Source organism: Hermetia illucens, chromosome 4, assembly GCF_905115235.1.
Source record: "Hermetia illucens chromosome 4, iHerIll2.2.curated.20191125, whole genome shotgun sequence".
In the NCBI taxonomy this organism is placed as follows: Eukaryota; Metazoa; Arthropoda; class Insecta; order Diptera; family Stratiomyidae; genus Hermetia; species Hermetia illucens.
Genome location: NC_051852.1, coordinates 117515213 through 117528633, shown reverse-complemented (window position 1 = coordinate 117528633; position 13421 = coordinate 117515213). Strand labels below are relative to the sequence as shown.

Here is a 13421-nt window from a genome sequence, read left to right as displayed (position 1 = left end):
TACTCTTATTCAAAACAATTTCAAACGAAGTATTTAATTGGTGTATGGATTGGACACCTGTACGCATGTTGTTTAGAAGGCGGAAGTGGCAGTGCTTAGGTCATATATAAAGAAAGGACGGCAGCTTTATTGCTGGATATGCCATTCAATAAAATCCGCTGTCCTAGGATAGCCAATGCAGAACAGCAGCGGAGGAATATTTCGTCGATGTTTTTCAAAGAGTCCTGACGGGAACTGTAACATAATTCTAGAGCTGGCAATGATGGCGTCTATTAGCGGTTGATAGTAATTGCCACTACAAAATGAAAAAATGCTGAAAACCGTGGTAAGACCTTAATAGTTTTATTAAGGCGATTTTCCTAAGTGGCGGCTTTCAGAAATCGATTTTTTTTCTTTTATATATATTTTGAAAGCAGAATATGTTTAGATTATACTGTAGATATTTCATATCGAAATTCTAAATATTTACCAAGTAACAGGAAATAGAAGAGCACTCGTCATGTTGACGTGCATCATCATCAGCAACAATCGGTATCCGGTCTAGGCCTCCCTTAATAAGGAAGCCCAGACACCGTGGTTTTGCGCCGAGGTCTACCAATCCGATATTCCTAAAAGCTGGCTGGTGTTCTAACCTATCCCATCGCTTTATCTCAGGCAGGGTCTGCCTCGTCTTCTACCATAGATATTGCCCTTATAGACTTTCCGGTCTGGATCATCCTCATCTATACGGATTAAGTGACCCGCCCACTGCAACCTGTTGAGCGTCATGGTATCGTTGATCCTCATGTAGGGGGTCAAAAATTCTTCAGAGGATTCTTCTCTCGAACGCGGCCAAATGTTTGCAGTTTTTTGCTAAGAACCCAAGTCTCCGAGGAATACACAAGGACTGGCAAGATCATACATAGTCCTGTAGAGTAAGAGCTTGACGTGCATACAAAACAAATATTTTAAACGCATGTTTCTCAAAACCACATTTTTTCAGTTGGTTTGAAGCAAAAAATTCTGTTCAACCGATCGGGCTGACATTTTTACACAATATTCTACACATGAGTAGTTCTGGTCTGAACCACGCTAATAATTTCTTATTTTTATTCTGCATTTTCAATGAAAATGAAATCAATGAAAATAGAACAAAAAAACGTTTGAATTTTCGGTTCTAAATTAATACAAATGGGGCATGCAGTCACTCACCTTTTTTAGAGGAACCCACTTTGATTGTAAAAAACAAATACAACCGATTACAAATTGATTAAGTAAAAATTTTGATTGAAAAGAATTTGTTTACTTTTATTGTCAAAACCAAATTCTAAAGCAAGATTAAAATATCGAGCATCACATAAGAAAAGCTAATTCGTCTTGAAGGCAGTAGGCCTTGAAAATCGAAATAAGTGCTTTACAAAGTGTGGTTATGTTTCTCAAAGTCCTATAATTTTTTTATGCATCCGTTGTATCTTTCTATTCATGCTTTTATACTTTTCATATATTACCATGAGAATAGATGAGCTATTCTGAGAAATTGAGTTAACCCAAATGCCCAGATATAATGAAAGGAAAATTGCTATTCCAATATTGATAACTGGTTATGCTCAAGATATGTCTATGTTTATCTACTGCTTCAGATGATCACTCAGATTGATATTTAATCTGTATTTTCCTTTTGCTGGCGTATAAAATTTACATAAAACCAAAACTGTGAATATTTGCGCTTTTTTTCATGATTTTCCAGTGAAGTTCATGCTTTACGTAATTTTTTACTTTTTTTTATTGAATATTAATTTATCTATTCTAATCTGATTGTTTTTATTTAAAGAAACCTGACCCAAATGGTTCCAATAAATTTTGAAATGTTTCTTTATTCGCTTATCATTTATTTAAATTTATGTTTGCCTGATTGGAAATTATTAATAAATTATTAATAATATTGCTTAGCTAAATGACAAATGATGATTTTCTTCAACTTTATTTTCAGGATGACAGGTTCCGATACGCCTAACAATGAAATGGAGAGTACACTACCAAATGGTCGGTCTAGTCCACAGGTGTTGCAGGTGATGCGGCCATATTACGAACAAGAGCAATTAAATAATGAATTGTTGTACAGTAAACCAAAATCAAATGGTGAGAAATTTGTCGGTTTTTAAAATATTTCCTAAAATTACAATTGGAAAGTTTTAGGACCCAAAATACTGATATGATTGATCTCTTTTTCAGGATATCAAGAATTTCTACCGAAACCAAGTAACTTCAGTATTTGGCATCTTATAAAAAGTATCTTTCCAATTCTGGACTGGCTTCCCAAATATTCATGGAAAAATGATTTAGTGGCAGATATTGTGACAGGATGCACAGTTGCTGTAATGCATATACCACAAGGTAACATATATGTAGTTAAGTGTAGTTATAAAATGCTCTCTTGATCGTATCTAGTAATCTACAGGAAACTCATTTTTCAAATAGTAATGCTTATTCCTAAAGTGGTTTATTTTAAATACTAAAACAAGTTAAATATAGAGCAACTCATGTCATCACTGAAGCTGACATTTTAATAAAACCTGCTGATATATGTAGCATCCCTGTACTTGAACTTTATATTTACCCATCGTTTTAGGTAGTCTAGTTTGTGTAGTCTGTAAGCTTCTCATTCTCATCAAAGATTCTAGTCTTATTGAGCCTTATTGAATTAAAATTCAAATTTTGCCCGTACATATTTCAATGTTTCCTTTTCTAATGCTTGGATTCGAATGAGAAATGTTGGATCGTCCTATTTACACTTTTTCCACATCAAATGAGCGAGTGGCACAAACCTCCTCTCTCTGCTCATAAACGAGATCTTCATGGTTAAATTATTCACAGACAGCTCTGATAGCAGGTATGGTGCCAAGATTTTGGAAGAAACATGTGAATGACAGTCAGAAAAGACATCATTGATAATACTCTTCAGTCTCTCAGCAGACTATACAAAGTACAAAATTAACCCTGGAGGTTGAAAAAGAAACACAGCCTTCATTTTTAGATGTTTTATTTAAAAGGGAACAGTTAGCACAAGAAAAGAAGATCTATAGGAAACCTTTAGATAGCAAAAGGGCTCTTCCTAACAACAACATATTGAGCGGTGTTCATTGGACTGCCTCTTTCAATAACATGAACCATTAGATGCTAATCCCACATCCGCCGAGGGTGTAGTGAAACGAATATACTTTGAAAGCTTGGCGGGTATACCCCGATTAGACTAAATAAACAATTGCGAAATTATGAAGGTTTATTAAATTCATAGAAACTTACTTCTCAACAAAGGTCAAAGCAACGGATATCTCGCGAAACTATAGCTCAACAATATACATCAATAGGCCAATTGAGGAGTTCAACTCCTTGTCTTGCATAGTTCTCACAGTTACGGCTTTGCTAATTCCAAGTGGAGGCTCTGGTCCTATAATTGGTATCCGATCCCTCCCGTCCAAATCCATACACCCTCTCATTGCTATCAGTACCTTTGGCACCGTAATCTACTTTAAGGTTACCTCGTTTTCGGCAGCCAGGGTAAGTCTTTGCTGGTATTCCCTTATCAGTTTAGATCTGGTTATCATTTTGATGATTCCTGTCAACGCTAGCTATCGTGGTCTCGGCTTGAGAATCCAAGCAATACTTAGTGACGTTAAATCACTACCCATCTCCAGGATTGGGTTTGTGATCACATTGGTGATTCCTCTATGTCCCTATGCTACAAGTGCCCACATGTCGTTCAATTCAATCTGTACGTTGCAAGCTTCGCAAATCCTTCTATCGTCTCGTGAGCAAGAGTGAGTATTGTTTTCATGGCATCGTTAACGCCGAGGCTGGGGAGTCTTTGAATTGAAAACAGTTTTTTGTAATCCAGATAGGTGGTTAGAGAACGAGGCTGTCGTACGAAAGGTCGCGGCTCAAGTCTCACTGGTGGCAGTGGAATTTGTATCGTGATTTGACGTCGGATACCAATCGACTCAGCTGTGAATGAGTACCTGAGTCAAATCAGGGTAATAATCTCGGGCGAGCGCAATGCTGACCACATTCCCTCCTACAGGGTACTAATCCTGTAGTGTACCGTAGCGGCCTTGGATGAAGTGCTCTAACACACTTCAAGGACCTGATTCAATATGGATTGTTGCGCTATCGATTATTATGCGTACATACTTAGGATGTTTTTTCCATCACTCACAGATATTTTGCCTTGCCGTATTTGATAGTTGAAGAAGGTATGCGAATTAGACTTCATCTTGCTTTCTTTTTTGCTGAACCTCTGGGGACCGATCTTATTTTTTTATGGATGGAGGTGTGCAATTCGTACTCACTAAAGCCACCCCCACTCTTCCACCTAATCCCCGCAGGACAACCGTGAAATATTATTTCGCGGGGAGGACTCTGATCTTCTCTTCTCTATGAACCTTGAACAATGGAACATAATATGTTCCGGATCCTTAGACGTAACAACGCATTCAGGACAGTCGGAAGACTCGCCCAATCGAGTCCCGAACGGAACTGTGTTACGTAGGAATTTAGTTCTTCGTACTTTCGCTCGACCTATATTTTAATGCAGGGTATCAGTGTATTGGTCCAGCGATCTGTCTTGGAATCATTACATTTTTTTCTGTAATATTTTATACAGCTCCGCTCTAGTGGCTCTTTTTTTATCCGCAGTCACCTCGTACAGTTTCGCCCTCCTACTGTGGTAGAAACAATGCGTCTAATTTACTAAGAGATCCAAGGGATCATTTCTATGATGACACGTAATGCCTCATCTGCACTGCACACCCTTTGCATGACAACGTTATCTAACGCTTCTGCTCCGATTGGAACGATAGTAAGGATATGATAGAATTTTGACCCTCCGATATTAGGAGTCATTCCCGCTAGGCGTGTATTAGCCTTTGCTGTTTTTTCTCCTGCATAGTTCAAATGCCCCTTGAAACTCACTTGCATCGGCCATTATCCTCAAATATTTAGTGGTTAGTGGTGGCCCTCGCGATCACCCATTCGGATATTAACATAGAGTAGAACAATTATTGATGAGGACCGCCTCTGTCTTTTCATCCACCAAATCCAGTTTAACCATTTATGACCATGATGCATATATAAGCTGAAGTGTTTGGATATATTTGATGGTAGAAATATTAGTGGTGAAGTAGACCGCCATTTTGTGTGCATTTATGTTACCATTAGATCTAGGTTTTGCCAGCCGTGACCATATTTCGTATTATTTCTGGTATAGTGAGAATATTATGGGGTAAGGGAGAGTGAAGTAAGCGTGATCGGTTATTGGTTACTAACAATGGAGACTAGAAGAGTTCTGGCTGCTCTAGCTGAAGAGAGAGGCTCCATTAGAATTGGCAATGGCATGTTGTAGTAAAGCTGATGCTTCGCATTGAAGTCCTCAGCAATTAATAGTAGTAAATGTTTGCTTAGCGTGTGGGATGTCTCTTAACGACGAATTATTCGTCCTGTTAGTAGGTGGTTAGCCGAGAAAGGTGCAGTGCGACCTTGTTGGGTGTCCCAGGGATCAGTTCTGAAAGCTTTGTAGTTCGGTATTTTAAAATTACGGAGAACTATCTGTCTGGCTTCTTTAAAGTGAAGGATTTGTGGTTTTCAAGAACATAAAAAAACGATAGGATAGACCTTTGTCTTTTGAATCGGGGTTTGAGATCTATGCTCTCACTAATGAAGGGTGTGTTTGTTTGAGGTGTTTGGGTTGAGCCACTTGCTCTGATTGTTCCTAGACGATGGAATTTCAGCAGTATATCGTAGGTAGAGCAAGAACTATAATATTTAACTCTATTTTAACGAAATTAGTCTATCTATTGGAGGATTGAGTGTCAAGAAAGGGTGGTTAGGATCTTTTTTTGCCGATTCGGCTCTTGTTGTAAAAATCGGTGTTGAAGTGGGGTTATTGCGTATGAGATTTTTTCCCCATTTATATGCTGATTTTGGTGGAATTGGTAGCCGGTAAATCTGGCGGTAGACTATTCAGAGAGGGGGTTGAACTGAACAACGGTTATAAGACTATCCCCATCCATTCGATTTTTTCCTATTCCAATCGATTTATCTTCCGACTCCGTGCACCGAGGGCTCTCAAAACTCGTGACCCTCCTTTCTTCGCTCCCTTTTCTCTAGGAAGTGCTCTACGTAATTATAACAGGGCGGGTTACTGCTGGCGCATGAGGGTCAATTTCCTGAATTATAACTTTTGGGTTGACTTTCCAGGATGGGTTGATTCTGAGGGCGGATTTAAGGCTCTTCTATATCAATTCGAATGTCCTAGAAAAGTCCGCAAATTCTTTGGTAGAAAGTATTTTAGTTTCAGAACTCCTTAACAATGAATGTTCTTAGAAAATTTATGTGTCCTTTTTCAAAGCCCTTTTCCTCATAGAATTGTGTAGCGGTATTTTACGACATTTTTAATATTTTTAATTTAATCATTCTTTCAGGAATGGGTTACGCTTTATTGGGAAACGTGCCGCCAATTGCGGGTATTTACATGGCATTTTTTCCTGTCCTGGTTTACGTTATCTTTGGTACATCACGTCATAATTCTATGGGTACTTTTGCTGTTATATCCATCATGGTTGGAAAAGTAGTACAATCCCGTGCTACTGCTGATGCGAGCGCAGCTATTACTGCGAATTTAACGGCTACGGATGCTCCGCCTACAGAGGTGTATACCCCCACTGATGTTGCGACGGCTGTTTGCTTCCTAGCTGGAGTTATGCAAGTAAATATACAATTATTAGTAAGTTTTGTTATTGTATCTTTAAATATTTTGTTTATATTCTAGTTGGTTATGTTCGCTCTGAGATTGGGAATAGTAACGTCCCTTCTCTCGGAAACACTAGTCTCAGGCTTCACAACTGGAGCGGCAATATATGTTTTCACGTCACAAATAAAGGATGTTCTTGGTATTTCGATAAAGTCTCAGACCGGAATCTGTGAAGTGGTTTTGGTAAGTTCAGTTTGCTGGTCAATAAAAATGCATTTGTTTTTTTCAACTTTTTGTTTCCCCGGTTTTGATATCAAACGTTTTTTTTTAAATAAACCAATATTTTTTGCAATTTGTGTGCTTGTCCCTTGATTTTAGACCTTTTTAGCTCCCAATTAATAAAACTAAAGCTTGTCAATTCTTATTTTTGAATGTTGAACTTTTTCATTACAGAATTACATCGAAATTTTTAAAAATATTGTAAATGTAAATTGGGTTGCATTCGGACTGGCAGCAACTACAATGGTTATTTTAGCGATAAATAATGAAATTTTAAAGGTGAGAACAATTGCTGATCTGCTGAAGAGGAGCGAAATTAAATTATTATTTTTTTTTCTAGCCAAGATTAGCGAAAATGTGTGCATTCCCTGTGCCCATTGAATTGATTATCGTTCTTGGGGGAACTTTGGCTTCAAAATATCTTTATTTGCAAAGAGACTATTCAGTAAAGATTTTAGGAAATATCCCTACCGGATTTCCAGGTAAGTTAACGTTTATTACTTATATTTTATACGGGAATATATTTATGGGTTGCCTGGAAAGCCGACATTTTTACAATCATGGTCCTAAGTCTTAGTAGAGTTAGCATTAATGAAGATTGTTTCGGGAGCACCAGTAGCCAGGAGGACCCCAACCTATTAGCTCTGCCTTCCGATGTTCTGTCTTGAGATTGTTTTTACTGCTCTGGACTTCAAGGATTTCCAGACCTGAGGAAGGACGTATTGAAAGATCGCAACTAAATAACCTTTTTCAGGGTTAGTTGCGTACCCTCTCATACATCGTAGAGAGAGAAGTAGTACTACCTGGGCAAGTCATAACTATAACTGCAACACGGTACATACCTACTGAATTGAAACACAGCTTAGCGCTACACAGCATGTTAGGTCTCGAAGCTATGAAGAGCTTTCTTGGCCGGGAGACAAAACCTATTATCAGTTTAATAGCCTTAGTTGCAAATAATGCCTGGGCCACAGTATATCTAATAGGCAGTACCCATACTAAATGGTCCAGATTTGCGAACATATTAGAAAAGCCTAGCAGTTTCTACATGTGGTTTACTGCCTATAATGTAATAAGCTACCGGTCTATTGAGTGTGGACTCTATTTAATAGATGTGCTGTGGCCTAGGCATTGCCGGTGGATCTGTGCTTGTTGCCGAATGGGTTAACCAGGTGTACTAATCAGAATGCGTTGCCTTTCTGGTGTCCCCTTGGCCGCATATGTCTCAGAAGAACCCTTGCCCTCAGCCTTAACACAGCCTAGAAGTTGTGATTTGCTCGGAACCATTGTACCTAAAAGCGTTGTTTTGACTGAATACAGATCTTCATTCGTGGGTACGAATTCGGATTCATCAATTGGAATCTTGTGTCACCGGCATATACTAGCAGAAGGGATGCTTCGATCATCCATTGCAGTCTTATTTTAGTTTTTATTTCTATTTAGTCTTTTCATACACACGACAGCCACGAAGTTAATTCGCTTTAGCCAAGGCAAAGTAGTTGAAACAAGATGGCTCCTGGGAGACATCACTGTTCTTAGGCACGGCATATTCCCCGTCACATTTTAGCCAGCGTCACACATTGGCTTGGGGTCTGATTATCACTTAGCGTCAGATTTCTCTTCAGGTTTCTAGGGAATGTGTAGACTATATTTTTCGGTATCCAGAATTACTCACAGGTGTCAGTATTTGCCAATTTGTTTCTCTTGTTACCGTAACTGAGCTTGAAGAATATTTCGTTTCCAAGGGACCTTTCTTTTACATCTTTCGCAGATTTGAGATGTTTCTGTCTATAATGTAGCAATAAACCTTACTACGAAAATTTGCTCGTTGGATAATACCTTATGCTTGTGAAATTTGGGGTACTTAATCAGCTTTATTGTACTTTGCTTGTCGATTCAGCAGAGCGAGGTCATCGGGAAGTCTTATCATCCATGTCAATTTTTCGTAGGATAGCACATGACTATATCTCTATCATCTGCAATTTTCAAGTGTTGACCTGGTTTACTGCGAAAATGATATCTGTTCTTCTTGCTGCTAACAGGTGCTGCAAACTATTTGGTAATAGGGCATATCTCTGCTTCCCTCCGTATGGGTTCAAGATTTGGGGTTCTCGTGTAGGTCGTCTAAAATGGCCATCGAGTTTGCCTCCTCCATTTTTGGGCAACTCATTACTCAGCGTTTGTGGGCTTCTGGTGCATTAAAATCAAGATTTCAGGATTATTTGAAAGTATACTAAATACCTTGGCCATTCCGCTCAGTAGGATCTTCGGCTCTTCCGTTCGATTTTTTGATGACCATACAAATATTGACTGGCTGGTAGGGCAGGGTTCCAGTAACGATCAAACCTCGTTACTGGAAAGTTCAAAAAGCGACTTGGTAACGATTTCCATGAGCTTGCTGGTAGCTCTTTTGTTCCCTTCTTCTTCGGGTCATTTCAACGCCTGAGATTGTATTTTCTTCTCAATGAGGAGTTGTTCGCTTCGTATAATGCGACTGATTCTAATTCTGAATTTCACCATCGGTTACTTCAGGAATTTCCTGCTTGTGCCTAAGTGGGGTAGTTTATGTTCTTCGGAGTTATCAGATTTTGTCTTTCGGAATAGGCTCATTCTTCTCAATGATTACATATGCTTGATGCGGTGGAATTCAGATACAAATAGGAAACCGTACACGGAAACTTTTTGTTATAACGATTTTTTGGAGATCTGGGTGAAGATTTTTGCTCCTTACATTGTTTTGCAGCCAGTAAGAAACGTGCCGTTACTGCTTTATAGTTCAGCTGGCGTGTTGTCGCTTACATTGCTTGGGCCTATTAGGTTCAGGGTACGCTACTTTGACTTACATTTTAAGCGGAAACTAGCTGGCGGCAAGTGAGGTCTTTTTGCTGGTTCGACAATAGTCAGGTGCTCTTGCGCACCCAGTCCATTTTGCTGGAGTATATTTGTGACGGTCTTCTCAAATATCTCAAATGACTGGTTTTCTCGCCTTTATCGGGGTTCTTGTTCACCTTCTTGATGTAATGGGTTGGGATAGCTTTTCGGTCTGACAAAGTTGGCTTCTTTGTAACGACTTCGCTTCGATGTCACTTGAGAAAGAGGAGTGAACTTTCTACGGATTGTTGTTGTATGGAATCGTATGTGTTGATTGGTCAGAACATTCAGGCTTTAACTTAGTAATCGAAAAGGGCAGTCGGTATATTTCCCTATGATGTAGTCTTCATAGGAGATCTTTGGCCTTAAAACGGAATCTCATTCAGAGTAATTGATTATATGGTCGCCGACTGTAAAGATGCCTTTGTCAAGCGTTGCGCTCTTCGTTGCGGCCTTGGACTATTTCAAAATCTTCATCGAAAACGGCTTTTTCTTTTAAGTACTTATTTATGAAAAGACCCTATTTTTGGAGCATCCAGTGGAGTTGATGACGACTTCTTTAATTGCGAGTCACAATTGACTGCGCTGATCACTTGTCATGTGTTGATGAAGTACTACATAATATTTGACAGGGTCATTAGGACCTTAGTTATAATCGTCAATAATAGAATTTTCTCACGCAATATTTGCCGTTCATGAGCTACGGCCTACGTTTAGCTAGTTTACTACGTGTGTGACTATGTGGTCATTCAGAACTTCTATGATTTCTTGCCATTATTGTAGAAACTGCTGGGTGCTTCTCGTATATTTTTATTCATGCTCTGTGACGAGTTTGTCCTACTTTACTTTGACATCTCGTAGTTGATAATATTCACCAGCGCACGAGGTCGTTGCAATATGTCGTCATGCCTCATCCATTGCTCTTTGTTAGTCTTGATGGTATCTGCCATTTCTTGTTGGACCGAGAGGGTCGATATTCCCTCAACGATAGATAGGTCACGCTGCTCTCAACATAGTACGGGTTTGGAATTCCCAACTTGATCAATCGTCTGATCCTTTTAGTTTCTGGATTTTAGTCAGCGTATTATCTATTTTTGATAATTTAACGGATTATTCTCTTTCTATTTGTGGGTTGAATTTGAACGAACTCATAATGCAAGAAGTAACAATAAGAGTGTGATCGTTTAGAAAAGAGCAAATTTTTATTTTTACTGGAGAAGAGATGAATTTTTATTATATGGAGGACGAAAGTTTCACTTTTATGGCTTGGAAATATCTCACCCATTTTCTTCCCCATGACCTGTCGAGAAGTGGGTGGAAACGGGGGATCTGGGGTTTTCTGGGGGACTCGGAATAGAAATCCCAATGAGAGGCCCCATAAATATAATTTCCATCCCACACTCGTATAATTCTCACTCGGAATTTCTCACAACGGCCAGACCCTTCCCCTATTTATTTATGGGGAACCTTAGCATATATTTGAATTATTTAGGAGACAGAAAATGTAAAAGTAAATATGAATAAAAACAATAAAGAACAAAACTACTAATTATTTTTTCTCCTTTCAGAAATGGCGTTTCCTAAGGTAACTCTCCTCCAAGAGGTCATCGTGGATAGCATTCCTATTGCAATTGTGTCTTATGCAGTGGCTGTCTCCATGGCAATGATATTTGCCCAAAAACTCAACTATGAAGTCAATTCAAACCAGGAATTGCTTGCAATGGGGGCCGGAAATGTAGTTGGCTCACTATTTTCTTGTATGCCATTTTCAGCTTCGTTGTCACGCTCAATTATTCAACAAACTGTCGGTGGTAGAACTCAGATTGCCTCAGTATTTTCGTGCCTAATTTTGGCATTTGTACTTCTCTGGATTGGACCATTTTTTGAACCATTGCCAAGGGTGAGTAAGCCATTTGTGCTGCAATTTCATATTTCAATATTAGAAAGTGTAGACTAAGCTCAGACTTTTGAGTTGCCTTTTGTTTGTTTATTTGTTTATTTATTTTATTTTCCTTTTTCCGATTAAATGAAAATTTGTGAGTACTTTCGAATTATTTTTCCGTTAATATAATTTGGATATTATTATTTCATTTCAGAGTGTTTTGGCTGGAATCATTCTAATCGCGTTGAAGGGTATGCTGAAGCAGTTAATGGACTTTTTCAAATTCTGGAAATTGAGCCGATTAGATGCAGTAGTTTGGCTTGCTACATTCTTGACTGTGGTTTTTGTTGCCATTGACATCGGTTTATTAGTGGGAATCATCCTTAGCTTGTCATGCATATTCATCCGCGGTATGAAACCATACACATGCCTCCTCGGCCAAGTAGCTAACACTGACCTTTACTTGGATATTAGGAGATACAAAGCGGTAAGAAGGATTTTATTAATTCACTTTAGATTTTAGGCTTATCACTTTTTAAACATTCGCAAAATAGTCATCAGATTTTCCTAGACAATTTGCAAAGTTGAATATGGGTTGCTTTTTTAGTCAACCAAAAACAACTAAATTTGCCGAGAGTACCGAAAAAATAAGGGTGTCTGCCTATAAACGAAATTCTAGTGCCAATCCTTCTCCTTTGAAAGTATTTCCTTCGATAGTATTAGCGTCCAATTTATACCTTCACTCCTTATGTATCGTCTCCATGCGCTTTATAGATACTCGTACACTTCTACAATGGTTGCTGGAAAACAGGCCAGTTCAAACACATCTGTCTGTCTACTGTGAGACTCTATACTGGACGAACTGCTAGTTTAGTTAAACAGAGCGACGAATTCCTGCAAACAATCTCAGCGTTGGTACAATAAGCTCTGGGTTTACTAGAAGGGTAGTGTGAACGGGAGAATCTCAGGATAAATTCAAACAATATCAGTCTCCAGAGGTTCTCCAAAGAAGTAAAAGCTCTACGAAGTGAAACACCTATCCTTTTTTGATGAACTATTAAATAAGCAAAATATCTGGGAATGATCCTGGGGAACGGGGCAAAGGCTGATGAAAAAGAAGAAGATCCAGGATACAATGTGAAATTGGAACAAACATTTCATGTACATAGTTACCAAGGGAACAAACGGGTTGTAGGTAGGACATGGGAATTGAAGCCACACATATTTACTGGATGTACATACCAAGTCGTTAAGTTGTAGTGAAGAGCGGGCAGGCTGTTAAGAACTTATTTTCACTCCAAAAATTCGCTTGCCATGAAGAGCACACCCCTCTTTGTTCCGCAGACGCTGCTGCAACTGTTATCCTTCGACCTCAAGGCAAAAGGACATTTCAGTTCAACAGATGCACAGGTTTACGTTGAATAGTTTGGATCATACGGACATTGCAGGACAACCAACGTAATCACAAACTCGAATTTAGAGATGGATAGCGATTTAACGTTACTCTAAAGTGCTTTGTTACCAAAGTTGAGACCACGATAATTATGGAAAACTGGAACCATTGGAATGAATTGAAGTAATAAAAACTTGTTGTTTCTTTTTCGTTGGTGTGGATATTTATTCTTGCAAATACCGATATTTCGGGAACCACTTGTTTATCTTCAT

General features: G+C 38.8%; 1 protein-coding gene across 6 annotated transcripts in view; it reads left to right on the top strand.

The window, feature by feature from the left end:
• LOC119655609 (solute carrier family 26 member 6-like) overlaps positions 1-13421 on the top strand; it is a 71745-nt gene that overhangs the window by 52961 nt on the left and 5363 nt on the right. For all 6 annotated transcript variants that reach the window (XM_038061569.1, XM_038061566.1, XM_038061564.1 and 3 more), the window contains 8 exons: positions 1970-2118; positions 2212-2373; positions 6456-6739; positions 6803-6967; positions 7178-7282; positions 7344-7485; positions 11443-11774; positions 11971-12243. In XM_038061569.1, coding sequence (XP_037917497.1) covers positions 1970-2118; positions 2212-2373; positions 6456-6739; positions 6803-6967; positions 7178-7282; positions 7344-7485; positions 11443-11774; positions 11971-12243 — 1612 coding nt within the window. The remainder of the gene's footprint in view (positions 1-1969; positions 2119-2211; positions 2374-6455; positions 6740-6802; positions 6968-7177; positions 7283-7343; positions 7486-11442; positions 11775-11970; positions 12244-13421) is intronic.